This window comes from Dermacentor variabilis, chromosome 1 (assembly GCF_050947875.1).
Source record: "Dermacentor variabilis isolate Ectoservices chromosome 1, ASM5094787v1, whole genome shotgun sequence".
In the NCBI taxonomy this organism is placed as follows: domain Eukaryota; kingdom Metazoa; phylum Arthropoda; class Arachnida; order Ixodida; family Ixodidae; genus Dermacentor; species Dermacentor variabilis.
Window position 1 is genome coordinate 226,165,439 of NC_134568.1, and position 27,879 is coordinate 226,193,317.

At 47.1% G+C, this 27,879-nt stretch overlaps 2 protein-coding genes across 2 annotated transcripts in view; one reads left to right on the top strand and one right to left on the bottom strand.

Moving 5' to 3' along the window:
- The window catches only part of LOC142557868 (uncharacterized), a 60,840-nt gene extending 35,712 nt beyond the window's left edge, over positions 1–25,128 (bottom strand). The window contains exon 1 of the mRNA XM_075670084.1: positions 25,023–25,128. Coding sequence (XP_075526199.1) covers positions 25,023–25,051 — 29 coding nt within the window. The 5' untranslated portion in view covers positions 25,052–25,128. The remainder of the gene's footprint in view (positions 1–25,022) is intronic.
- A 1,276-nt stretch (positions 25,129–26,404) lies between these two features.
- The window catches only part of LOC142557863 (uncharacterized), a 64,655-nt gene continuing 63,180 nt past the window's right edge, over positions 26,405–27,879 (top strand). The window contains exon 1 of the mRNA XM_075670081.1: positions 26,405–26,786. Within this exon, the coding sequence (XP_075526196.1) occupies positions 26,424–26,786 (363 nt within the window). The 5' untranslated portion in view covers positions 26,405–26,423. The remainder of the gene's footprint in view (positions 26,787–27,879) is intronic.

The window sequence follows — 27,879 nt, forward strand, 5'->3', positions numbered from 1 at the left end:
TCTTCTTTGAGCCACTCCTGCATGTTTGACATAAGCTTGTAGGCAAACTCTGTATATGACTCACTCTTGCCTTTCTCACTCTCCCGAAACTTCCGACGGAACGCCTCTGCTGACAGCCTGTACTTCTTTAGCAGACTCGATTTCACTTTGTCGAAATCCTCTGCCTCCTCTCTATCCAAGCGAGCGACTACGTCGGCCGCCTCGCCGGGTAACAAAGTGAGCAAGCGCTGTGGCCACGTTTCCCGAGAGAACCCCTGCTTCTCGCACGTTCGCTCGAAGTTAACCAGGAACAAACCAATGTCCTCTCCAAGCTTAAACGGCCGCATCAGGTCAGTCATTTTGAACAATACTCGTTCTCCTGCACCGTGTGCCTGACTTCCATTACGAGCGCGTTCCATCTCAATCTCGAGACGCTTCATTTCCAACGCGTGTTGACGGTCGCGCTCTTCTTTTTTCTCTTGTTGCTCTCGCTCTTTTTGTTCTTTAAGTTCGCTCTCCTGTCTTTTTGCAGTCTCCCTCTCCTCAATGGTCTCAAGGCATTCCGACAGCTCGTCATCCTCAGCTTCTAACTCAAGAATAGCCTTTAGCAGTTCTGGTTTTCTGAGTTTGTCCGAGACATCCAGACCCAACTCTCTTGCAAGCTCCAACAATTTCGGTTTGCGCAACGACTTCAAATCCATGGCTGCTCTGAATGCTGCTTTCTCTACTGCCTATTATTGTCTTGCCGCAAACTAACCCGGCAGCAACGACAACCACAACTACCAGCTCTGTTTCTGACACTAACAAAAGCCTGGCAAAGCTCAGAAGAAGAAAGTCCCGCACTCACCAAACCTCGCAGGCAGGAATTCAGCGCAGTCGTTCCGCTGCAGGCAACCAGGCATCACATAGGGCTCGTTGCACTGCTCCCGGATCGTCGTTGAGCTGCTCAGCATACAGTCAACTGCATCTCTTCGCTGCTGGCCTCCGTTGTCGCGATCTCACCGCTGGCAGACAGTTGTTTGAAGTCGGAGGCGATCTCACCGCTGCCAACCAGATGTTTGGATCGCACCGCTGGTACGATCTGTTGGGAACTCGGCGCTGACGCCCGTGGTTGTACCTGGGTCGCAAGCCCCAAGGGTAGCGTTGGCCTGGCGGCCTGGGGTACAACTGGAAGCATCCGAAGGTCCCGGCAAAGCATGAGTCGACTGGTAACAACGAAACAACTTGTTTATTTTAACATCGCAAAGAGTTGGCGGTCAGGTTTGACCGAAGTAGAGAGACGGGAGAGCACTTCACTCAACAGAAGAAATCGGAGCCCTCCTTTTGGCGTCCGGGGGCAGCTGTTTTTATACTCTCGCAGTTGAGGGCAAGAAGGAACCCCTCAAAAGACGAGCACGTGAATGTACAATGGGCTAATGGTGACGCACACTGTCGTAGCGCTGCCGTAGCACCATGTCGAGCACGATCTCGTAGCACCCTGTCGTAGCGCTGCCGTAGCACCATGTTGAGCACGATCTCGTAGCACCCTGTTGTAGCGCTGCCGTAGCACCATGTCGAGCACGATCTCGTAGCACCCTGTTGTAGCGCTGCCGGTCGGGCACAATGACTGTAATGAGGGGATGATCCCTGCTTTCGCATCGCCTCGTTCGGGCACAATGACTGGAATGAGAGGGTGATCCTTTGCGGTCGCATCGCCGCAGTCGCGCCTGGAAACACCTACCGATGAGCGTTGCGGCGACGACGATCGGGCCAAAATGTCTGCCGCCCCGCCGCAGTCGCGCCGGCAAAACCACGTGTCGCAGGCGAAACGCAACAAGACATATCCGATACCGAACCTGGAAGAAAGGGTAGAGACAGTGTCGAAGGCAAATTATATATCTACCCTGGATCTCGTGCGAGGCTATTGGCAAGTACCCCTTACGGAACGAGCTAGCCGCTATGCCGCCTTCGTTTCCCCGCTTGGAACGTTCCGGCCACTCATGTTGAGCTTCGGCCTCAAAAACGCGCCGTATTGTTTCTCGAGCCTGATGGACAGAGTGCTTCATGGTTTAGGCGAGTTCGCATTGCCGTACCTCGATGATGTTGCCATATTTTCGGACACTTGGGAATCACATCTGGAGCACTTGCGAGTCGTGTTGAGCCGGTTGAAAGAGACAGGTCTTACTGTGAAACCAGCTAAATGTCACCTAGGTTGCGGTGAAGTGACTTATTTGGGCCATGTGGTGGGGCGCGGCCGGCGTAGACCGTCCGACATCAAGGTAGCTGCTATTTTGAACTATCCCCGGCCAACCACGAAGACGGATATACGGGCCTTCTTAGGTTTAGCTGGATATTACCAACACTATGTGAGAGACTACTCTGACCTTGCCAGCCCGCTAACCGATGCACTTCGGAAGTCGGAGCCCGTTAAGGTGACGTGGGACTCAAAGAAAGAAAATGCGTTCCAAATGCTGAAGCGAGCATTAAGCCATAAGCCGGTTCTGACGGCACCAGACTTTTCGAAAGGTTTCATCATTCAATGCGACGCGAGTGATCGCGGCATGGGAGCGGTACTATGCCAAGAAGATGCTAGTGGTCATGAACGACCAATTTTGTATTTAAGTCGCAAACTAAGTTGTAGAGAAGAGGCATACAGTACCTCTGAGAAAGAGTGCGCCTGCGTTGTGTGGGCCGTTCAGAAGCTGGCTTGTTATGTCTCCGGTTCTAAGTTTGTTGTGGAAACAGACCATTGCCCTCTAACTTGGTTAAGTAGCATGTCCTCTAAAAGCGGCCGTTTGCTGAGATGGAGCATGACCCTCCAGCAGCACAGCCTCGTTGTCCGTTATAAGAAGGGAAGGTTGAACGCGAACGCTGACGCTCTAAGTCGTGCATTCTAGGCCTCGCTTCTTTCAGTGGCCTACTCGTTCCTACTCGTTACTTACCTTCTCTTGCTTCGCGACGACCTGTCCTGTTCACAGGGAGATCGGGGGAAAAATGAATGACCTCATTGGCTTCCTCAGTAGTATGTTTTCGGTCCAAGTGATTTCAAGGGGACCATTCTATTTGTCATTGTTATTGCTGATTATTAATTGTTCCTGATCTTTTGGTGTGTTGTTCATTTGAAAAAGGGTTGTTTGAGCCTTGTATACTAGATCGTACACCTGCCTCTTGTTGCAGCGGGAGCAAAAAGGGGGATAGCAATTCAGTTAGGTTGATTTGGATTATAGCCTTATCTGGTGTTTGACGGGAGACAGAGGGCACTTGTTCGTGTTGGGTGTTGCCTTTTGCCGGTCGGTTTTGCAAGCTGCAGAACGACCAACCGGGACCAGTGGCGAGAAGCAAGGGCTTAGGAACGACCCGAGCGGAGCTGGTTGAGGTGCCTTGGCGACAACGCGGTGAGCCGAGCTCCTGTCCTGGCGAGTGGGACCTGGGCACGGGAAGTGACCTGGCGTCCAGACACTGGACGTAAACTTGGACGAGCCTGACGAACGTGCGCGCCTGGCATCCGAGCCACGTGGAGGCAGCTCGTCTTCCCGGCGCCTTATCTGAGGGCGGGGATGCTGTTGTGCCATTACCACAAGCCCGGATTCCGAATCTGCAAGATGCAGAATTTATCCTGCGAGCGCCCTTTGGACAAACCCGGGGCTGCGCCGAAAGGCACAGCGCCCTGATTCTCCCTTGACAAGTCAAGATGCTGAGCCGTCAGGCAGTGGTGTCCTCCGGAGAAGCATCGGCGGGCAACATGTTCAAACGTGTCGCCAAGTGCCAGACAGCCCGGCGCCGTACCTCCCCTTGCCTGGAGGTCACCGCGCCCGCCAACTTTGAACGGGGTGGCCAGCGTGGTCGCTGGTTGGACCTCTCCGACGACCGTCGAGTGCTCACTTTGTATTGGGCCGTTTGAGTGACAATGGTTTCTGGGGGCTTATAAGCCGCGGCGCGCCGCTTGGAAAACCGGATCCGCCGACCCACCGGGAGCAGAGTGCCGCTCTCGACTGGAGTGAGATGTGTCACGCGTTTTCGCCGGACGTCGCCGTGCGGGAACAGTCGCGTTTGCTGTGAGCTCTCGGCCCCAGTGCCGATCCCTTCATGTCCTGTATAATGACCTGTATATAGTGTATAAAGTCCCTTTTGTTATTCTCACCGACGCCTGACTCGGAGTCTTCGCTACCAACGCTCTGTCACGAAACGGGTGACGAGCGCTACGGGACCACCTCAAAGTCGTAACAGTCTCGATGCGGACAAGGTGATCTGTTGTGGATCTACCCTCCCTAAAACCGCACTGTAAGGGATCGAGTATCTTGTTGCTTTCAAGAAAATGGATGAGGCGACGGTTAATCATTTTCTCAAATAATTTGCATATACAACTTGTCAGAGCTATAGGCCTATAACTGTTGGGTGAGGAAGGGTCCTTGCCCTCTTTGAGAATAGGGATTACGATTGCTTCTTTCCAGACAGAAGGAATGTAGGCGGCGGAGAACATAGAGTTGAAGAGTGACAGTAGTGTTTTTTGGGTTTCGGGGTGTAAGCGTCTTATCATCTCATACATTATTCTGTCACTTCCTGGAGCGGACTTGTTGCAACAGTTCAGTGAGGCCTGGAACTCAGCCATTGCAAATGGACGATTGTATACTTCATTAGATGTGCATGTCCGACCCAGAGTCAGCTGCTCTGCTTGTCGCTTGTATTTTAGGAATGTATCTGTGTACTGGGATGTACTGGAAACGTGCGCAAAAAGTGCTCCTAGACAATCCGCCTGGTCGTCAAGAGTGTCTGCTTGCGTGTTTACCAATGGCAGAGGATGAGTTTCGCGGCCTTTTATTTTGTTTACCCTGTTCCAGGCTTTTCGTTCGTCTGTATATGAATTGATGCTGCTAAATGTAGTTTTTCCAACTTTGCCGTTTAGCGCGGCGGCGCGTTCTTCTACCTTTGGACTTGATCGCCTTGAAATTAATTAGATTCTCTGTGGTTGGGGAGTTACGGACGAGATTCCAAGCCTTGCTTTGCTTTTTCCTGGCTTCCTTGCACTCCTCATTCCACCATGGAATACGTTGTTTCGAGGGCGACCCTTTTGTTTGGGGGATACTGATGCAGCATTAATAATGAACGCTGTTATGCATGCTACTGCGTCGTCTGGGCTAAGTTCACAGATATCATTCGAGGGCAGCTGCATTAGTTCGCGAAACTTCGTCCAGTCGGCTGAATCAACTTTCCATCGAGGAACATGTGCAGGACACTCACTTTGTTATTTAAGGTTTAGAACGATGGGGAAGTGATCACTGCCATAGGGGTTATTAATGACATCCCACTCCAGATATGGCACAATTGTACTAGACGCTATGCTTAGGTCTATCGAAGAAAATGTTTTATGCGTAGAGCTGCCAAATGTTGGCTTTTTCTTGTTAAGCAAGCAGGAACTTGAAGGGAATAGGATGTTTTCTATAAGCCGTCCTCTCGCATCACAGCGAGAGCCGCCCAACAGTGTGCTATGCGCGTTTAGATCACCGACGACTATGTAAGGGTGATGGAGCTCATCAATAAAACTTTGAAATGTTGTGCTAGAGAGTTGATAACTTGGGGGGATGTATACTCACGTTATGGTAAGTAGTTTATTGAATAGAACTGCTTCGATAGAACTTGCCTCAAGAGGAGTTTGGAGTTGTAGTTGCCGACAAGCAACGCCTCTGTCGACTATTATTGCTACCCCGCCGGATGATGCAACAGCATCATCTCGGTCTTTCCGGAAAATAGCTTATTTCCTGAGAAAGTTTGTTTGCGTAGATTTAAGATGCGTCTGCTGAACACACAGCACCTTTGGATTGTATTTGTGTAAGATTTCTTTGATATCATCGAGGTTGTGAATTAAACCTCTCACGTTCCAGTGTAATATTTGTGTATATCCATATTGTCTGTGTTTATGTGCTGTGTGTCAAGAGGAGCCAGCAGGCTTATGGAGCCTTTCCAGGCCCTATGATCCGCATTTTGTCTTTCTTGGAGCTGTCACCAGATGTGCGCCGCTCCCGAGGCTCTGTATGCGCCGCCTGGTTTGTGGTTTCGTCCATCGACTTCTGGGAGCCGCTAAACTTCCGCTCACTAGAGCGGGGTGTTTTCAGGGTAGGCCTTGCCTCGAAAAGCAGAGCCTTGGAGGCCACCAACCCAGAGGTCGATGGGCCTTCCTTTAGAGACGGCGCAGCAGCGCTCGCTACTGTCGCCTGGGGGGCTTAGGGCACTGCCGTGGCCACACTCTTTGTGGGCCGGGCTGATGGCCCAGTCTGCTGCGGTGCTGCCCCCCTACACGCCGCATCAGCATACCCTGCGGTATGAAGGAAAGAAATTCGCTTTCGCGCTTCTTGAAAAGAAATGTTCTCCTTGATCTTTAAAATGTGATGATTTCCTTTTCCTTCTTCCAAGAAGGACATGGCCGAGAGTATGCAGGGTGGTCACCCTCGCAGTTTGCGCAGCGGTGTGGCTTAATACAATTATCGGCAGGGTGTTCGTGTGAAGCGCATTTGCACATGTGGTACGGCCCCGGAAGCTCTGAGAGCCGTGGCCAAATCGCTGGCACTTAAAGCAGCGGCGCGGGTTCGGAATGTAGGGTCTTCGTTTGATTTTCATATAGCCTGTTTCAATATATTCTCGTTAAGTGCTTGTGCAGAATGTCAAAATTAGGTGTTTAGTGGGGATCTCTTTGTCATCCCGCCAGATCTTTATTCTTTGGACATTTGTCACGTGCTGTTTCTTCCAGCCTTCAAGCAGCTCGGTTTCACTCAAATCGAGGAGATCTTGTTCAGATAAGACTCCGCGTGTACTGTTCAAAGAACGATGCGGATTTATCGAGACGGGGGTACTATTAATTTCAACCAGTCCAGATAGATTCTCGTACTGTTTCTTGTCACTAACTTCGAGCAACAGATCACCACTGGCCATTTTCGTGACCTTGTAGCCGAGACCTAGTTTCTCAGTAAGAGATTTCGCGACAACAAATGGTGATAGAGTTCTTGCTGTTTTATCAGGGTTTCCACAACTTAAGACATGGTACTTTGGGTAAATTTCTTTGGTCTGGCCGAAAAGTTTCAGGGAGTCATCGGTGCGCCCTCACTTGCAAAGAAGGCGATCAGAGAGTCGGTGGAATGATGAAAAAGCCATCAAAATATTTATCTATTTATTTATTTACTTATTTATTTATTATTTTTATTTAAAAATACCTTACAGGCCTCAAAGTTAGGCATTGAGTAAGGGGGGCAGTACATAGAAAATACGTAGAATACAAGACATCTATAAACCGTATCTGTTTACAACCTACAACCGCAAGTGCAACCGAGATGAAAAAAGAATTATTTAGTTCACGATTCGCATTAGGGAAAAGAAGAAAACATAATATAATAACAAGGAATAAATCACACAGATTGTTTTCAGTGAAGTCGTGTAATAAACAATATCAGAGTGTTAAACAGTAATAATGAAAAAAAAATGACAGAAAAGTTACGGACGCGACATTCCAACTGAACGGTAAACATAGCGACATAACGGTAATAATGCGACAATAAGCTGTAAAAGATAGTGCAAGTATAGAAAGCATTGTGCGACAAACGTAAAACTTCACATTTCTTTAGTCATGAATTCAATCAAGGCATCACGGAATGAATCGTAGTTGGACTGGCATGCAATGCTGTCCGGGAGCGAATTCCATATGCTGATAGCACGAGGAAGAGCAGAGTAATGGAATGCTTTTGTAGACTCGTAAAGGCGGACATAGCTGAAATGATTATGAAGCCTATGTGACGTGGAGTAGGGTCGTTTCAAGCATGCGGGTGTTCGAGTGGAGTGAAGGAACTTGTAGAACAGTGATAAAAGGGCAATGTCTCGGCGAGTGTTCAAGGATTGTAATGAAAGCTTAAGTTTTATTTGTGTTACACTAGACTGGCAGCTGTAATCGTTTATGATGAAGCGGCTTGCTCTGTTCTGGATCCGTTCTAGCGTTTCAATGAGGTATTTCTGGTGAGGGGACCAAATGGGAGATGCATACTCCAGCTTGGGACGAACGAGAGTTAGGTAAGCTAGCTTGCGAACATTTGAAGGAACATTTCTTAAGTTGCGTCGCAAGTACCCCAACTATTGGGAGGCATTAGCTGAAATAGACGTGATATGCTCTGTCCAAGAAAGATTCGATGTGAATAGAACTCCTAGATACTTATATTGTGTAGCTGTTGTAACAATGTAATTGTTAATATAGTAGAGATACGGTGAGGTTGCCGACTTCCGGGTGAACGACATTACTTTGCATTTTGTGGCATTTAAAGTCATTAGCCATTTATTGCACCAGCTAATGAATCACTTCGGTAGCTATGCCAACTGCCCACCACCGAGCCCAACAAGGGGACGCTACGAAGTCCAAAAGCAACGAAGACGCCAGCTGTACATAGTCACTATAACATAACATACGATACCCAAGGTAGGATAACTACACCAGGTTAACCCTCGCCAACTGGAAGTCTGGAAGTGAGTAGAAGCGAAGAGAAGACAGGAGCGATTGAAAGTGAGAGAGAAAGATGAAGATTGAAGAGAAGGACAGGAAAAGGTGACTGCCGATTTCCTCCAGGTGGGTCAGCCTGGAGGTGCTGTCTATGTGAAGCCGAGGACGAAGAGGTGTGTTGCCTCCGTGGGGGGGCCTTAAAGGTCCAAACACCCAGCATCGGCTCAACCCCCAGGATTCCCTTTTCCCCAGACACGGCTAAGCCGCGCACGGCTACACGCGGAAGGGTCCAACCCTCGTGTGCTCGGGTACGTGGTGTCACAGCACACCAAGCGCCTGTTGACGAAGACGCCCCTGCGGGGCAAACCAAGATGTATGCACTGAAAGATGAGCAGGGTAATATCATCAGCAATCTCGACGGTATAGTAAAAGCAGCGGAGGAATTCTATACCGACTTGTGCAGTATCCAGAGGAGTCAAGATGCCTTCATTCGAAACAATAATGAACAGGGAACAGAAACTCCTCCTATAACTAGCGATGAGGTCAGAAGGGCCTTGCAAGACATGAAATATGGAAAAGCGGCACGAGAAGATGGACTACCAGTCGATTTAATAAAAAACGGTGGAGACATAACGCTTGAAAAACTGGAGGCTCTTTATACGAAGTGTCTATCAAATGCAAGGGTCCCAGAAAACTGGAAGAATGCAAATATTATACTAATCCACAGAAAGGGAGACATTAAATAATTGAAAGATTATAGGCCCATTAGCTTACTCCCAGTATTAAATAAAATATTTACCAAAACTACCTCCAATAGAATAAGGGCAACACTGGACTTTAGTCAACCAAGGGAAGGGATGGCTTCAGGAAGAGATACTCTACAATGGATCACATCCATGTCATTAATGAGGTAATCGAGAAATCCACAGAGTATAATAAGCCTCTCTATATGGCTTTCATATATTACGAAAAGGCATTTGATTCAGTAGAGATACCAACAGTCATAGCGGCATTACGTTATCAAGGAGTACAGAACGCTTACGTAAATACCTCGGAAAATATCTACAAAGGTTCCACAGCTACCTTAATTCTACACAATAAAAGCAGGAAGATACCTATAAAGAAAGGGGTCAAACAGGGAGACACAATCTCTCCGATGCTATTAGCTGCGTGCTTGGAAGAAGTATTCAAGCTATTAAACTGGGAAGGCTTAAGAGTAAGGATCGACGGCGAATATCTCAGCAACCTTCGCTTTGCCGGTGACATTGTACCATTCAGCAACAAAGCAGATGAGTTACAACAAATGATTGAGGACCTTAACAGAGAGAGTGTAAGAGTGGGATTGAAGATTAATATGCAGACGACAAAGATGACGATCAATAGCCGGGCACGGTAACAAGAGTTCAGGATCGCCAGTCAGCCTCGAGAGTCTGTGAAGGAGTATGCTTACCTAGGTCAACTAATCACAGGGAACCCTGATCATGGGAAGGAAGTTTACAGAAGAATAAAAATTGGTTGGAGCGCATTCAGCAGACATTGTCAGATCCCTACTGGAAGCTTACCGTTATCATTAAAAAGAAAGGTGTACAATCAATGCATTCTACTGATGCTGACATATGGGGCAGAAACTTGGAGAGTGACAAAGAAGCTCGAAAACAAGTTAAGTACTGCGCAAAGAGCGATGGAACGAAGAATGTTATAGCATAGCGTTAAGGGACAGGAAGAGAGCGGTGTGGATCAGAGATCAAACAGGGATAACCGATATTCTAATTGACAGTAAGAGAAAGAAAGGGAGCTGGGCAGGTCATGTAATGCGTAGGTTAGATAACCGGTGGACCATTAGGGTTACGGAATGGGGCCAAGAGAAGGGAAGCGCAGTCGATGACGGCAGAAGACCAAGTGGGATGATGAAATTAAGAAATTCGCAGGCGCTAGCTGGAATCAGTAGGCGCAGGACAGGGGTAATTGGAGATCGCAGGGAGAGGCCTCCATCCTGCAGTGGACATAAATTAGGCTGCTGCTGATGATAATGAAAGAAAGGCTTTATGGATCAGAATGAAGACAACTCGTAATGGCCGGTCATAGCACTGGCGCCCGCGCAGTAAGGAAGCAGGTGGCGTTTTGAGATCAGCGTCACTGACACGCTATTTCATTGGGTTCAAGGCAGCACAGCCAAAATGCTGCACGCCGTAGTACCTACGACGATCTTTGTGAAGTTGTTCGGCAACATACGACTGTCGGGATTAAATTTTGCAGATGCAATATTGCCTCTAAAATCGCTAATTAAAACTTTGTCAAAATATTTTCGTTTCTTGTGAGATATACTTTCCACGATGCCGCATCTGTATTGGCCGCCAAACCTTACAGTCTGACAGCAGATGAGCAAGTGCGCTTATCACATGTTATCAGTGCAGCAGCCTGTGGTATTTGGGGCAGAAAATAAAACAGCGTGCATATTCTGCTGCATTCGCGATCTCTGGGAACGAAAGTGAAATATAGGGGGTGGGGAGTGGGTGTAGGGACATGCGCGGTATCCAAGACAGCTGTGCTGGCGCTGAAACATCAACCCCCCCTCCCCGGAAAATTTTCTCGAATATCCCCGCCTTCCTGACTACACCCGGGGAGGGCGGGGGATGACTGAAGACCTATACGGGCCTCGGGCGCCAGATGGCCTAGCTACGCCACTGGTGGACGAACATCGTTTTTCATATATTTGCAGAGCTTATCATTGTAATAATATGCAACGTTCAAGAAGTACCACGAAACAATACCAAATTTCAGGTAATGTGTAGTTGCTTGACTAAAACAAAGAACGAAAAAAAAAACATTGCGTATAGTCATATTTGATACTTCTCACACTGGGGATTCACGGCAATGGATTAAATATACAATCTGGCCCCCCATTTCAATTAACTTCTACTGCAACTTGGACTATATAGAACTGCAGAATTGAAACGCGGCAGAAACTGTTCATCTGGCTGAAAACCTTTGCAGCAGTCCCCACTCTCTGCCAGACCAAACTTAACGTGAAGGAGAGCTGTTCATCTGGCTGAAAACCTTTGCAGCAGTCCCCTCTGCCAGACCAAACTTAACGTGAAGGAGAGCTTGCAGTGTCTCATACGCGGTTTCTCGAATCGTTCTTTGTCAATGAAACCTGGCTGAACAAGCGTTGAACTGGAACATTTGAAAAAGGCTGCGAAAGTAGGCACAAAGCAAGCTCAGACAGCAGGGGGAACATTCGATTTCTGGCAATCTTTTTTGCATTCCTGAGGCTTGGTGACACTAGGGCAGAATATTTCGCTTTGATCGCAGTCGAGACTACTGCGCCTCGCTTAGCATGTACATAAAGACTTGAACCATCGCGTCTCTCGTTTAAAGCGACTTGCGGATTTTTCATAAATTTACTGGGTAAATAAATAACGCGGTGATTTGCGGGAAAATCAAGCAATAGGCTTCGAAGAACCCTTGATAAGCATTGAAGGACCACGGGTGAAAATGACTCGCTACGACATGCATGCGAATACTTGAGCTGTTAAGTCCACGTAATAGTTTGCAGTATATCAGCGGGCAAGGAACATATACTCTACAGCTGTCAGCCCCACCGTTTTTCTTACTGAACCACACGTGAAGCGGCAGCAGATGGCGCCGAAACTTAAACAAAAGAAGAGAGCTAAAAACACAGCCTTCGAGATTGTCTACATGTCTTTGTAGCAGCAATGAACTTTTCTGAAGTTTTCATAAACTGGTGTTCCCGAATTTTGTCTGTGTTGACGTGTCCTTGGGACTCGGAAGCCCAAAATAGCCCAAATAGAGCCATGTAGCCAACTCGGAAGTTTCTACGCCAACCCGCATAAAAAAAAAGCGTGCGCAGCTTGCACTGGTGGTGCAAGGCTGGAGTCAACAGCGGAGCTTGTGATCACCTAGCTTTTACGTGGCTTGCCTAAGTTGCTTGTAGGTTTTGCGAGGTTATGCTAGGTTTCGCTAAGTTGTTGTTGCCCTCATAAACGTTTGCTGCTAAAATTGTCTCAGTTAAATTTACACCCCGACGTTCTAAAGTGGATAGAAGCATTCTTGACTAACCGCTCTCAGTTTGCTTTTGTTAATAACCATTATTCTGGCAGACTCCCCGTAACATCAGGCGTCCACCAGGGATCCGTCATAGGATCACTTCTTTCTTTAATTTACATTAACGATCTACCAACGCATGTATTATGTAACATTCGTATGTTTGCAGATGATTGTGTAATCCACCGCAATGTTACCAGCACATCTGACCACACATTCATCCAGAACGATCTCAATAGTGTACAAGAATGGTGTAATCTCTGGCTAATGAACCTAAATCCTAACAAATGTAAGCTCGTGTCTTTCACTCGCTGCCGTGACCCCTCACATTTAGCTATTCCATTTCTGATGTTCCAATAGAATCAGTCCAATCATTCAAATACCTCGGTGTCTTGTGATCCTATCTTGTGATCCCTATCCCCTATCTTGTGAACCCTATCTTGTGATCTGTCTTGGCGCTTGCACACTACTAACATCATCTCAGCTGCTAATAGATCACTGGGATTTCTCAGGCGACATCTGCGTCATACTCCACAAAAAGTAAAAGCATTGGCCTACAAATTATTTGTAAGATCGAAACTTGAATATGCAGAATATGCAGAATATGTGTCTCCCATCTGGAACCCGCACCAGATTTATATCATAAATGCACTTGAGGCTGTGCAAAATCGTGCTACTAGGTTTATTCAATCCTCATATTCGTACGATATCAGCATTTCATCCATGAAAGCGGAATCTGGCTTGGAAATGCTTTCTTTCCGTCGACAGGTTGCCACCCTCTCTCTCTTCCATTCTTTTTTTTTCAGCCCCCTAAATTATCCACCGTACATCACGCCCCCTTCATACATATCTCATCGCGCCGGTCATCCACTTCAACTTGCACGCGCACGTACCCGGACCACCACTTTTCAAGCATCATTTTTATTCGAGCATCAAAGGACTGGAACGGCCTTCCACACGCCATCGCAGCCATCTCAAGCCCATATGCCTTTACCGAAGCTGTTGTCACCCATATCTCAAAATAAACGCCTGTTTCTAATGTTTATTTTACTAACCACCCCTTATGTAATACCCCTCCAATGGTGTTTTTAAGGTAATAAAGTGGAGTGAAGTGAAGTTGGTAGGCTTGGCTAAGTCGTTTCTAGGTTTTGCGAGGTTATGGTAGGCTTGGCTAAGTTGTTTCTAGGTTTTGCGAGGTTATGCTAGGTTTTTCTTAGTTGTTGCCTCGGCGGGCTTGACGCTGGAAGTTTTCGAGCAGTCGCAGGCTGGGATCGCTTTCTCGGCGACGTCGAGCGTACAGGCGCCGACTCTCGCTTTTCCTGGACTGAAACTCGGGATCCTCGACTCGGCGTTGCCTCTTCTCGGCCGCAGCTTCGATGCGGTGTTCCGAATCAGCTCGGCGGCCACGCATTGCTTCTCGCTTCGCAGTACGGCACTCTTCCTGGTAAGCCGCTTCTTCGGACGTCCGGACTTTCTTCGGTCTTCCCATGGCACCAGCACGTACGCACGGAGTAGAGGAGGCGAGGGGTGTGTCGCCGCGCCGGCTGTTTCGAGCCTGTGACGTCACGACTCCGCCCTACGCGCTTGTCTTGCGAGGAGGTTACGTGACTCGGTGCTCTCGCCGGTGGTTGCTAGGCAACGCGAGGCGGCGCACAGCTGGGCTGAGTTTTCTGGTAACGCTCCACAATGGAACTAAAAGCTTAAAACAACTCCGCTGTTAAAGGTAGCCCAATTTGGCTATTAATAGCCCAATCGCGAAGCGAAACCGTTGCATGTGGCGCCAACTGCGCCACTCTACTGCAGAATAACTCTACCTAATATTTTCTCATGCTTACATACTTTCCCGCTGAAACAGCTTTATTGCACATATGTTCTTTTTAACCGTATATATTTTATTTTTTAACTTGCTCTTTGTGTACATTTTAAATTGCGTGCTCCTTTGAGAACTGCAAGCATGGCTGCAAGTCGCAGCACGTAATAGATGTGGGGCTGCAGATCTTAACCGGAGGAAGTGCGTGCTTCAAAACGTGCATATGAAAGGCTATGAAGAATCAGCACAGATATATGCTGATTACGCTACAAGGCGTTTGATATACTCTATTAACGCAATTCCTCCTTCTCTTTGGTTTAATTCGTTCTAGTGCAGCATTTTTACAGCCGGAAATTATGCGACTACACAGCAGTAATTCTTTTTGTGCCGCTTGAAAGGACACTGATCGGCTTACGATTGTTGGGCGATTACATTCATGTCGTCAAATGATCGAAAACAGGTATTCTAAAAACAATGAGTGCTAATCAAAATGTTATTTATTGGCCCGTACGTGAACGTAGTTTTGGTCCAAAGTTTGGAAGCTATTCGACTAACAATTAAGGTCTATAGCCAGAATATGTTGTAAGGCACCTGTAGTGCGCCTGACACTCCACACGGTGCCACAGAGGCCCGACCCGATGACTGGCACAGTCAAGCACGCAATTGCCACTAGCGTATACAGAAAGGGGGAGGGGGAGGGCTTATGCACTCCCTCTTTCCGAGTCCTGCCGACAACTTCAGCGTTTAGAAAATTGATTGTGCAGCACGCCGCCCCCTCGTTCACTGTATCGGTTGGTAAGCCTCCCACCTCACCCCCCCCCCGCACACACACAGACACACACACCATTCGTTGATGCTCGAGGCTGCCCTGGATCTGCCCTGGCAAGGCTCGGAAGTTTTCAAAATTTTGCCATATTTTTCTAACGACACGTCTTCACAATGGCTAGAAGCATATGGCTAGGATACATCAAGTGCTAGCCATGGTTTCGGAATTTGTGACATATTTTTTCTAACTAAACGTCCTCACAATGGCTTAAAGCCTATGGCTTGGAGACGTCAAATGCTAGCCATGACTTGGAAATTTTGACACATTATTTTAAGCTAAGTGTCTTCACGATGGCTAGAAGCGTATGGCGTGGATACATCAAGGGTTAGCCATCCTGAAAATGTCTAAACTATAGCTTGACTCAGCCTAAGCTGCTTCTAGCCTAGCAAGCTGTATCAAGCTAGCTATATAATAACCAACTGGTGATTCGTGGGTCTCTACGACTGAGCAAGAAATGAAGCTCGCAGGTGAGAGTGGTGACAGATGCGCAGATATGGAGCAGGCGGATGAATGTTTGGTTGTACAAGTCGCAGCATTAAATTCATTGCTCGAATGCCCCTTGGGCCAGTGCCAACAATGCTCTCAGCGAGAACTGTATGTTCATTTGGAAAAAAGACATTGTCAGCACGGATGTACGCTAACATACAGCACCTACGACATTGTTGCGAATGAAGGGTCGTTGCCACAAAAAGAGAGTGGGCTTTTGACGTCAATATAATCGCAATGCAAGCCAAACCAATTGCGCTGACGCTTTTCTTTTTTTGTTCGGTAATAATGTTTTAATTGACACCGAGGGTTGTGTCGGTATAATAAAGTATTTCAAAAACATCTAAAGACAAGATAGAGAAAGAAGGGAGGAAGGAAATGCTGGTTTAATTGCTGGTGAGGTGGCGGCAGCAAGTGTGCGTGTTTTAATGCTGTGGCGGCATGCTGTACGTTCAGTTTACATGTAGTCGTAGAGGCTGTCTCAACGACTTGTCATGCTGCTGGCGTCGTCATGCCGTCGTTCTAATAATAACATCATTGTCGCGTCATTGATTGTCATTTTTTTCTTTTTTGCATTGGGGGTGAGTGAGTGAGTGAAGTAACCTTATTTCGGTCCAGAGAAGACGCAGTGGAGACCCCGCGCCCCCCGGCTAGTCCTACGTAGGGACCGCCAAGCCGAGCTTGACGGCCCGATCGCGGGCACTCTGGAAGGCCAGGGTTTGGGAGTATTTGCACAGGACTGCAGGAGGTTTTTGCACAAAGTTGAGGGCGTTGGCGCGAGTTGAAGTAATAACTACTCGCTCATCAACTGAACTCAGAGCTGGAGAAATTTATCGAAGCTTGCTAATTTTATTATCTATGGGGGGGGGGGGGTCATGCACGTAGGCTTAGCTTTGAATACTGTGTGCATTTTCTCCACTAAACAGCATGTGCTGATTTGGAACGTTATATACTGTAGGTCTGCCAGATCAGCCTTCTCTATTAAGTGAATGTTGCGAAGATCTCGATCAGCATAGCGAACTTGGAGCCATTTGTGGCCTTTATAGCACCTGCTTGCAGGTTAGCCCCAACTGTCCGCGTCAGATGCACTGAGTTCCTTTATGAATTATGAATTACGCATTGAACTCAATCAAAATGTGACACGCTTTATAAAAATCAAATGTCAAACGACAAATTAACCTGACACATGTCCTCCAATAAGATGAACTCGAATGAATCATGAAAATGTGTTCGTCTTATCAGAAGGTCGTCTTAACAGAAGTGCCCTACAGAATTGAAAATGTGCTACTTATGTTGCGCCGAAATATCTGCGCCAAAAGGGAGATGTAAAAATGACGTTTATTAGGTTTTTTTGACACAGAAATACTAGTCGTGCGGTGCTTTTTCGTGTTTGCGGGCCTTCTGTAGCGGTTGGGGAAAAAAACCTGTGTTGCATGTATTGAGCAACAGAAAAAATGGAACAGGAATTTTTCATGATGGCCTACAATTTTCTGACTGTCAATTTTGCTCTGAATATAATATTTCAGAAATTTATTAGCAATAACTGATTACGTAATTAGTCAAAATTAAAAAAAAATATCTCTAAGCGACGGGAAACAACGTTACCGTGGTTATGTCCAGCTATCTAGCGCTCGCATATATTTACATTTTTGCAGAAGTTACGTCGGACTCCTTGTATATCAGTGAAAATTTGAACAAAGCTGTATCTCGAATGCTTGCACATGTTTTGCCCGATGCCATAATGTCTTCCCAGTTCTAAGGGTACGTAATGCTACAGACATGTGTTTTTCTAAAATGAAAATGCAATATCTTGTTTGTTTTCTGGAAAAATTATATCGGGTTAAAGTAGAATTTAAACCTGATAAACTAATCAAGCACTGTCGTGCAGAAGGGCTTCCCAAACTGCAAATTTGGCCGTGCTTGAGCAACTGTCACTAGGCAGCAGCTGCTGCTGAATCTTAGTCACAGAAATGGCGTAACTTGCCTGCTAAGATGTAGCTTCCCTTCATTTTGTATCCTAAAAAAAAAGATTGGAAAAAGGACATTTTCGGATGTTTGTCGCCATGCTCCACATGATATTCAGGTGTGCCTTCCTTGTGTTCCAATGCGAGTTGCTTTTCACACTTTGCCGGCACTCTCTTGCCAATTTAATTTTATCAGATCATAAGGAAATTTTACATCCATATACTCTTCAATATGCAAGTGCGTTGGTCTACATGCATTTGCACTTGTGTGGCGCACATAAAAAGTGACAAGCATTTCCCACAAGAAGAATCTGATTCAGGATTGTCAATTTTCTTAAAATATCTTTTGCAGGCACATTGTAAATTGCTAATTGCACTCAAAGTAAGTTACTGCAATACACTGGGTGTTCGAAAAGTAACTCTGCAGTGAGGAGATAAACCAAAATATCATAATAATTATGAATGACATTACAGTTTCACCGTGCACTAGTTATGATATCGCAAGACTTGTAGTTCCTCTGGCAACATCTGTGGCATGTACTCAAAGCGCGGGTGTACATCAACTATCCTCGCACTCTGCTGGAGCCACATGTATAGATGTACATACAGCCATTTACCCAGCACATTGTATAGGTAACTCCAGCAATCCTCCACCGAGTGCTTAACAGTATGCAGCGTCGTGTGCAGACATGTTTTCGAGCCGGTGGTGGACATTTTCAGCATATCTTGTAGTGATCACTCCACGGCCATAAGTAAGACTTCAAATTTTAAGACCACGATTTTCACTGGACAGTTACTTTTCGGACACCCAGTAATTGCAGCTAAATGCACATGTGAAAGAAAGTGTGCAAAAGAAAGGAATCATTGTGCTACTTTGTGCTGCGTAAACGAAAAGTGTAGCATATATAGTAACAAAAAAAAAAAAAAAAGACGAACGACACTCTTGAAAAGCTCGGGTAAGACTCTATAGATTTCCTCAAGTTTGATAACGTTAGCGTTAGTAATAAAAATTGATCATTGAATGCCTCTTCCCTTACAGCCTTTGAGAAATAAAGTACAGTAGAAACGTGCATACTAATAAAAAAAATTCATCTGATTTCAACTACTTCCTGCCTGCTAGTATAATTTAAACCACTTACTACAGTGTGGACAGTTGAGGGACGTATGCTAACAAAAATATAGGGTTCAAACACTAAAGGTACACTAAAGAGAAACGCTAAATCAGAATAGATTGATAAATTATTTTTCAAGAACTCTACCTTCGTTGATTACTTTGATAGGTCGATTATTAGCATAGAGAAATAAAGGTCCAACTTCTATTTTTTGAATTTCGCGCCTGCAGTCCAGTACCGGTACGTTAATGTGACGCCACGGATTTCAAAATATTTTTTTTTTTTTTGCATTTTCGCCGTTGTGGTTCAGTAAACGCTCTTGAAACTTGCTGAGTGTTGGCTTTTACTCCTTTGGAATACACAATGTAGTCAATTTTAATCGATAAAAAGATCAATTGACCCGGGCAGGCGGCGTCAAAATCCATGACGTCACTGCGAATTGGTGACAGAATTTTAAGGCGGTGTCGCCATCCATCTAGTTTTTGCGTCTTTTCTGGCTTACCAAACGTCTTCTTGCGGTAAGATTTCTTTTTTGTTACCGTAGAAGGGTATAACTATACTAGCATGTACAGTTAAAATATTTTCTGTTTAGTGTTCCTTTAATACATGACAATGAATGTTATAATTTTTACTTTAGTGACTTCGTATGCTGTGGCTAGACTTTTACCACTTCGGCTTCCTTGGATGTACGGCTGCTCATGAAATGTGAACAGCAGTGGATGCCTTTTACGCGTAATTACTTGGAAGTGCGACGTGCAATAGCTATGTAGCTGGTTTCTAAACTGGAGTAGTTCTTAACTGAGTGTACGCTTTGGAGTCTGAATTAAGCCACTGTTACAAATGCAGGTGAACCTGGAAACGGAACACTGCATTGGAGTAGTTTTGGAATTGTTAACGCATGAGGCATCGGCCATATGAATTTATGAGCCCTGTAGAATAAACACTAAGGTATCGTTTTACTGCAAAGCTGTTTATGGCTAGCCTTCCGTGAAATTTTCATGTGTACGAGCAAAAACTCAGCCGACCTCTCTTTGTCGTCCTCCCAACCGCTTGCGTGTCTAGTTTCCTTCCGATCTCCTGGGGCGGCGGCACCACCCTGCGTGTATACTTTATGTAAGCACATAAAACGAGAAGGACAAGCTGTCGTTCTCCATTTTGAATTTCGCTTCTCTTCTCTCGTCGTCATGGGGAGGAGCAGCGCGCCTACGAAGGGCGACGACGCGAACAAAGACGCGAATGTGATCGGCGGCGGCGGGCAGCAAACACTGTACGTTCCCACCGAAGGCGGAGCGGACAAGCGGATCCGACCAAGCGGCCACGGATTTTCCGCTTTGCGGAAAATACGCGGCCGCTTGGCCGGATCGCGCTTGGACCGATTTTTTCCGCGCGGATAAGTTGGCCGCTTTGGCCGCAGCCAATCAGCACTCGACACTGCGAAAGCGCTGGTGAAGGAATGTAAACGAATGTCTTTTTCTGGGCTTTTCGCTTCTGTTATTTAAAAGCGTCAAAACGGCAAGTTGGGCTAGTTGGTTGGGATTCATAGTAAGGTTTGTTACAGCGCAACACAAGACAAGGACAAAAGAAGGTATAAAACGACGACACGGCGCCGTGTCGTCGCTTTATACCTTCTTTTGTCCTTGTCTTGTGTAGCGCTGTAACAAATCTTGAAAATCGACTAGACAAGTGGCGAGTAAAATGCCAACGATCTCGTCTTCTTCGTCTGAGCTCATCATTTTGCAGAAGTAGATAGCGGACGGGTGCGCGCCGACCCACGAAGTAGAACATATCGAAAGTGCGCGCACAAACCCAAAGTGCCGCGAGATGGCGGCACGTCCCTGAAATTGCTAAAGATATTGCGAGATGCCCCGCCTTCCCGGCGGCGCGGATAGCCAGACAACGCGGCCGGTCTGAACAGGCGCGGGCGCTCGCCGCTTTGAAAATCCGCTTGTCCGCTTAGACGCTCCGCTTTCGGTGTGAATGTGCCTTAAGAGCTGGGGTCGGGCATGGAATAAGTGGTAGCTGGCCCATGCCGTCGTCCGACTCATCCGCGCTAATGACGTTGTTGAAGGGAGGGACTTGTTCTCATCGAGAACGAGGAATATGGGATTTATTTACAATATCTACATGAACGGTGGAGAACGTTACATTTCTTCAGTCCAGCATGACTGAAAAAGCACACCAAACAGCCGAAAACGGCTGCTTAAAGACCCTCTGTCCTCCCTAGATCCCTATAGTGAGGGAAAACTGCCGTTCGACCTTCGTCCAATGGGAGCGTCCAAAGTCATCGTAGTCGACCCGCCTTTGAGGGGGAGGGTTCACACACTTCCGCACTTTGGTTTCACTTAACACACCGAGGGGAGTGGGTCGTCGCAGACAGGGGTTGATACGCTTGACCCAAGCAGGCGCCTTTTGATTCCAGAGCTGACCCCGCAGCTAGCCGCCGTGTCTGTCAATTGACTGTGACGAGTTCTGTGGCCCGGGAGAAAGCACCGCAAGACACCCTTTTCCAGGAGTTCTCTTCCACCACGTAGATCGTGAAGGCGACAGCGAATCAACTAACAAAACTCGGTCCGCCGAACGGGGCTTGCCTTGCCGGTGCCGCTGGGCTGTCCGCGGAGGCGCATCGTTGCCTTTACAAAGCGAGTCGTCGTAGCGGGCCGGGAAGGGTTCGAAGGTTGCTTCTCCGAAGATCGCTACCCCCCGCAGGTCGATCGAAACAACTGCAGCGGGTTGTGAAAGGTTTGCAGTTCAGTACCCCTGCAGGCCGATCGTAACAACACCACTGAGGAAGTGTTCGTATGCTGCCGATCAATACAAATGTGTGTGTGTGTGTGTCTACGGGATGACCGCTGTCACCGCTCAAGAGAAATAATATTTGCTCAGACCTTTGATCTAAATTCTGTGTCAGGTCTACGTCGTGTGTTAAACAGCCTCGCTGGTCATCCACCTTCACAGAGAGGAATGGCCCATAATTTTCTTTTATTTTGCCGGCGATTATTATCTAAATTTAATGAGAAATGCGTATGTGACCTCAGCATAGCCTGGTTCATGTTTTGTAGCACCTGCACGGAAACAGAGGTAGCAAATATGTGGCCAGCACCAAACAGCCAGTTCAGATACAGCCAACTGTTATTTCATTGAATTATGCATGTTTGGACTTAACCTAAGTGTTGGCTTCTAACAGCATGCATATATCATAAAAACTAAAGTGGGTAAAAAAACCTGAATGTGTACAAGTGCAAGTTGTTCTTGCTTGTTGCTGACATGTGTTTTTGTCGTCGCCAACCACGAGCACGATCAGGTGTTGCGCACTCGTAAGCGAGTTTCGATCGCGGTGGCTACCTTGCAGAGTAAGGCTAGCCGAAAGTCGTTACTAGTGAGCTATCATGTGCTCCTGTATAACCGCGCAGCAGCAAGTCTCCACAGCATCGGGACACGTTAAGGCAACAAGGTGCGGCGGAAAGGGTTGGCGGTTGGGGAGGTGAATGGTTGGGTAGCGGACGTTCACTTGTTCCTCACTGTGCTGCCGAGCCGTGTACCTGCAGTGACAGTCATCCAGATACTTGGGGAGACCCCCATTGCATACGCAGTCACTGTATACATCCCATCCTCCCTTTTCTAAAGTGATAAGGAGAAGTGCTTTTGCTTCTTTGTGCAGAACAAGTTAGCCGTTCTCAAGCCGAAAGTAACACGACAACTATCTTTACCGTTTCCTCAATGACTTCCTCTCATGCCTTCTTTACTGTTGGGTTTAATGAGCCCGTTCAAGTCCACTCAAACTTGTGACATTCAGACTACCGCATGGCCCGTATGGTTCCGAAATGCTATTTTTTTTTTCTGCTCGGTTTTTTCCAATTTGCGGGGCGTACGCACTGGTGACGTGTGTAATTTCGCCCGCATTACTACCAACATTCCGTTGATTTTTCCGCCCAAGCTTTTGAATTTCTATGTCATATGCGTCGCTGACTCATGACAGAATGCTTCCTACTTCCCGTCTTCGCTTATGCTGATTTGAAAGGTACTGAATCATTCCCCTCGTTCCTTTGCTTTGTCTCCTTCCATCCTATTTCTTGAAAGCGAAGAGCACCGATCCATCTACTCTTCATGGCGGATATCTCTCGTCGTCATCTCGTCATGTTTTCAGCGTTGAATGAAATCAATTAAGGCTGAAAAAAAAAGTGAACTTGCTCGGGGTGCTATAACCGTAACCTACTTTTTACAATCCATGATACCGTACCAGACTGCTTATCGCGTTTTGTACCCCAAAGGACAAAGCGCTTAGAAAAAAAGAATCATTAGGCAACGCGGAACATTATCTATTTCTAACGGCGACTGCGCCGTGCGCGTAAGAACAAGCCAAAAAATACTGCCCCCCCCCCCCCCCCCCCCCCCAGTGACTGCAAGCTTAAGTTCTCAGGTGCGCAGTGAGCTAAAACAGCTCGAATGTATTTTATGACTTATACACTATCCGAATTCATAGGAAATGTCACCGCAGAAGTTTTGGCGGTATAAGAGTGATTCCAAAAGTGCGGCAAAAAGTGTACTCTTGAATGGAAACACGTGTAGCGAACCTAAACTGGTTGTAGAAGCATTTAATCAGTTCTTCACATCTGTTTTCTTTCCAAAAATAAGAATGCTTCAGGGCTAACTCGACTATCGAGTGATAAAAGAAACCTCGGTATTTCAAAAGAAGGCATAATGGCAATCATTCTCAAATTAGACACCAAGAAATCCTCAGGTCCTGATATGATATCCAATGAATCCTTAAAACGTTATTGTGACTGGGTATCAAGGTTCTTGGCTATTATTTTTGACTTGTCACTCCGCGAAGGAAAAGTGCCACGCGACTGGCTACTAGCGAGAGTGGTACCAGTCTTTAAAGCAGGTAATAAACTCCCTGTGGATAATTACTGTCCCATTTCAATCACTGGTACGACATGTAAAATTCTGGAACATGTCATTGCAAAGCAGTTAGTAGAATACCTAGAAAACAATAGCCTGTTTTACAGCAAACAACACGGATTTAGAAAGGGCCTATCGACAGTAAGCCAACTGTTCAAAGCACTACATAGTTTTGCAAAAACAATTAACTCCCGACAGCAAACAGATGTGATTGCAATAGACCTGTCGAAGGCTTTCGACAGGGTGTGTTATGTGAAACTGATTGAAAAAATGTGTGACCTTGGTGTTGATTCTCAGATAATTTGGTTCGAGCCTACTTGCATAACCGGTACCAATTTGTTGAAATATCTGGAAGTCTTTCAAATACATTGCCCGTGTCGTCAGGTGTCCCGCAAGGGTCAGTTTTGGGACCTGTATTATTTTTATTGTATATTAATGACATTGCAGTTGGTGTCCATCCAATGGTTGATGTGAGATTGTTCGCGGATGACTGCGTTTCGTTTTGTTGTGTCAAAAGTGTCAGTGACCAAAGAATTTTGAATGAGTCTTTGAAAGTTATCAATGAGTGGTGTCCTACATGGGACATGAAAATTTATTTTGAAAAAAACTACCTGTATGACAGTTACAAATAAGAAAACCCCCCTACAACATTCGTATACCATTAACCAGAAAGAAATCAAACGTTCCAAGCATGTAAAGTATCTCGGAATCACTATTACCGATAATTTGACGTGGAGCAAACATATTGAGTACATCTGCGTATCTGCGCAACGTAAGCTTATTTTCCTAAAAAAGGAGGCTACGGAATGCCACTCCTCACGTTAAACTCGCGGCATATAAAACTATAGTAAGGCCAGCACTGGAATATGCAGGTATCGTTTGGGACCCTCACAGTCAAACCGAAATTAGTAAATTAGAAAGAGGCCAAAGGCTAGCGGCCAGGTTCATTTTTTTTCGTGCTACGACAGAAAACAATCCGTGACTTCGCTCCTTGACAGGGCCGGTCTAAAACCCTTGTCTCAACGAAGAAAAATAGCGCAGTTGAAATTCCTGTACGAGCTTTATAATAAAAAGTTGAACATAGATCCAGACCTATATCTACGAGGTCCAGTACGAGTATCAGCTCCTACAAATCACCCTCATGCCATTCAGCCTTACACGCCAAGGGTTGACACATTGAAATTTTCTTGTCTCATTCGAACCATTGTTGAATGGAACAGAATCGATGCCAATGTGTTCACAGGATGCCACTCAGCGGAAGTGTTTCAGCAGAGGCTGGAAATGCTTTTTGTCTAAATGTGTTTAAAATGTTCTCCCACTCTGTAACAGCCCGTAAAGGCTTAACAGTATTGGAAATAAATAAAATAAATAAATTATAGGACTGCGCGTTACTTGAGGCATGACTCAGCTAATTCAAGTGAGGAATCACCTCGGAGACGGAGAGCGAGAAACAAACATAGAGGATAAGTCAAAGGCTTCCGGCCGTCCTTTTAGCAGAGGTTTCCGACCACCGTCCTTTTATCCTGGCTTGGGACTGGCCGTTCGCTAGCTGGGCGGATTTAAACAACACAAAATCACACGTATGCTATGCAGAGATATAAGAAATCGCGCACAACAGATTGCAAATTTTATGCACATCTGAATAAGTAATTAATTTTTTTACTAACACCTGAGGTTATAGAGTAACTCTATAACACATGATCATAACAAATAGTTTAGCTATAGAAGCCGGTGATAATGCAAACGCAGTCACCGCCCACGTAAGCGCGGACATCGAAAAAGGCGCATTCAGGTCGTCAGCGCGTATATTAAGCACTTCCGGCAAGGAACAAAACATTCACGGCTCCGCGCTCGTTCGAGCACGCCGTCGGTGCGTGCACGCGAAGCTTCCACTGTGACTGCAGCCCGGGTTTTGAGCCTTCTGGGTGGGGCGTCACACACAAGATGCAGTCGCAAGATGCAGATTCTTTGCTCGAATCACTCCGTATAGAGATCGTCAACAGAGAACATCGGCGTCGGCTGGGGTCGACGTTGTAAGATACGTCTGTACCTCTGGACCTCGTGAAGGCCTGACGCACCGCTTTTGGAAATATATTGGAACTATGAAATGCTGTTGGAATGACCATAACTTGCACGCAGTGCTTTCAGGCGCATCGAGACATGTTGCTATGACGCTCCATTAGAGTGGTGTCTGGAGAGTACATTGGATCCCGGGCCGTATAAAGGAATTATTTTCGGGAGAGGGTTTGACATCGCTGACATAATACTGTAAACATATTATACATTTACATTTTGACATATAACTGTAAGCACATATATGTAAGTTGTACTTAATAGCACGTCACTGCAGTGATGGTTTCGGTGGAGTCGAAACCTCCTACTCCTCCCCCTTGTTACAACCTGGGTTGGCTCCGTTTAGGGCATGGTTCATGCTTACGGATACGTCTGCATGTTCGAGCACTATAATGCACGGTTGTTGCTCGCACTCACTATGATTTGGTGCGCCGTTTGGTTGTTTCCTAAATTACGTAAATTTTAGAGTTCACTCTCCGCTTAGGAGACAAACAGAAAAGTATGGCGAGCAAGAGGTTGCGTGAATGAAATTGCCGCATCCGGCCAGCGAAACAAGCCGCGTGGGACACGGATTCTCTTGCGACACTGAAAGACTCGGTCGGCACGCGTTCGCGAGCACCTTGCCCTGTTGGTGCCGCGTTTTCGGAAGTCCTCGGCGGCGCAACGCACGCTGCATTCGCGGCTGCTCGTGCGGGGTTCCTTGGCTTCCTCGCGTCGTGCGTCGGCGGCGGGGCGAGGGTCGCTCGGCGCGCGCTCCATGCTGGCAGCCACCGCGCTGTGCGTGTCCGCGAAGCCGGACATACGGTGTCGTGGGCCCACAAAGGCGCCGAGGCGCGCCGCGGCGGCGAGGGAAGGCACAAAATGGGGCTTTCCTCGGGTCGCGCTCTCGCGGGCGGCGTTCAACCTGGTTGGCTGGCTGCGAGTGCACTGTCCTACTTTGGACGGCGTCACGGGCCCCCGCCGCCTCGGCCAGCGCCAGTCGGTTCGCTGCAGGTGCGACATCACATACACAATCGCTGCCATGGACAAGGCCCAGGAAGCCGCCGCCGCGGGCATGGCGCAGATGGACTACCCGGCTAGTGAGCTGGGCTCCATCGGCAGGGACCTCCTGCCACCCCCGGTGAGTCACGCACTGCAGGGCCCCTTCTTAGCTCTGCCGAATGTCGCACCCCGTTCGAACAGCTGAGCCTTCCTTCCCAGTACCTCCTCTTTCCAATGCCTTCCATGAAGGTACACGCGTGTCTGAAAAATCGTCATATTGCAAGGCTTAAAGACCTATTTGCCTTATGACGATGGTTTACGAGTTTTAATCACTGCGAGAAGGTTTGAGCCTTTTATTCGAGGTCTGCGTCTAACAGCTAGGTATAGTGAGCAAAACGAGAACAAGGTGAAAGCAGGAGCCAACGTGTCAACAAGTGGACTTGTCTTCTTCAAGCTAGGTATGGTGTGACATGTATCTTTCTTACGGCTTTCTCGAGTCGAGTGCTGATGTCAGATTATTCCGCCAATGAAACTTGTCGGAACCCATAGCATGCGTACCCTTGCTGAATCACAGGCCGCGTGTGTGGCATATACGTTCACGCTGCTCTCTAGAGCGCTCGATTACACTGCACGGGCTGCGGCTTCTTGCATGTCTCTCACGCCGAGCAGCAACGCAACAATATCGCTTTCTTAGCCTCGCAGCGCGCCGCTCAAGCGTTCTATACAGAAATGGGAAAATGCCGCTTCCGCGCTGCCACAACTGATAGTCTGATAGTTTCTGATAGGCTGATGTCATATTGTTGCTTGGCACAGTTAGGTGGTGAAATGGAACGCTGGGAATATCGAAACAAAGTGGTATTATGCGTCACAATGTGAGGATCTTCCCAGTCTCTGTACAGAAGGCGCGGCGCCACAGAAGGACGAGGGCTCACTGACCGGCCCGGTTCTGTATCCTTCCGTAGCGCTCAAAAGCAAACAGCACGGATACACTAAACGCTGCCCAGGGGAAGTCAACTGTGGTGCACTCTCTCCCACCACAACGTATGCGTTGTATTAAAGCACTGTCAGGCAAGAAAGAGAGAGAGAGAGAGAAACGAAGAGGAAAAGGTAGGGAGGTTAACCAAGGACGTCCCCGGTTGGCTACCCTACACTTATGGAGGGGGAAAAGGGAACAACAGACAAGGGGAGAAAAGAAAAACAATAGTCAGTCATTCACAGTCAGTCGCAGAGGA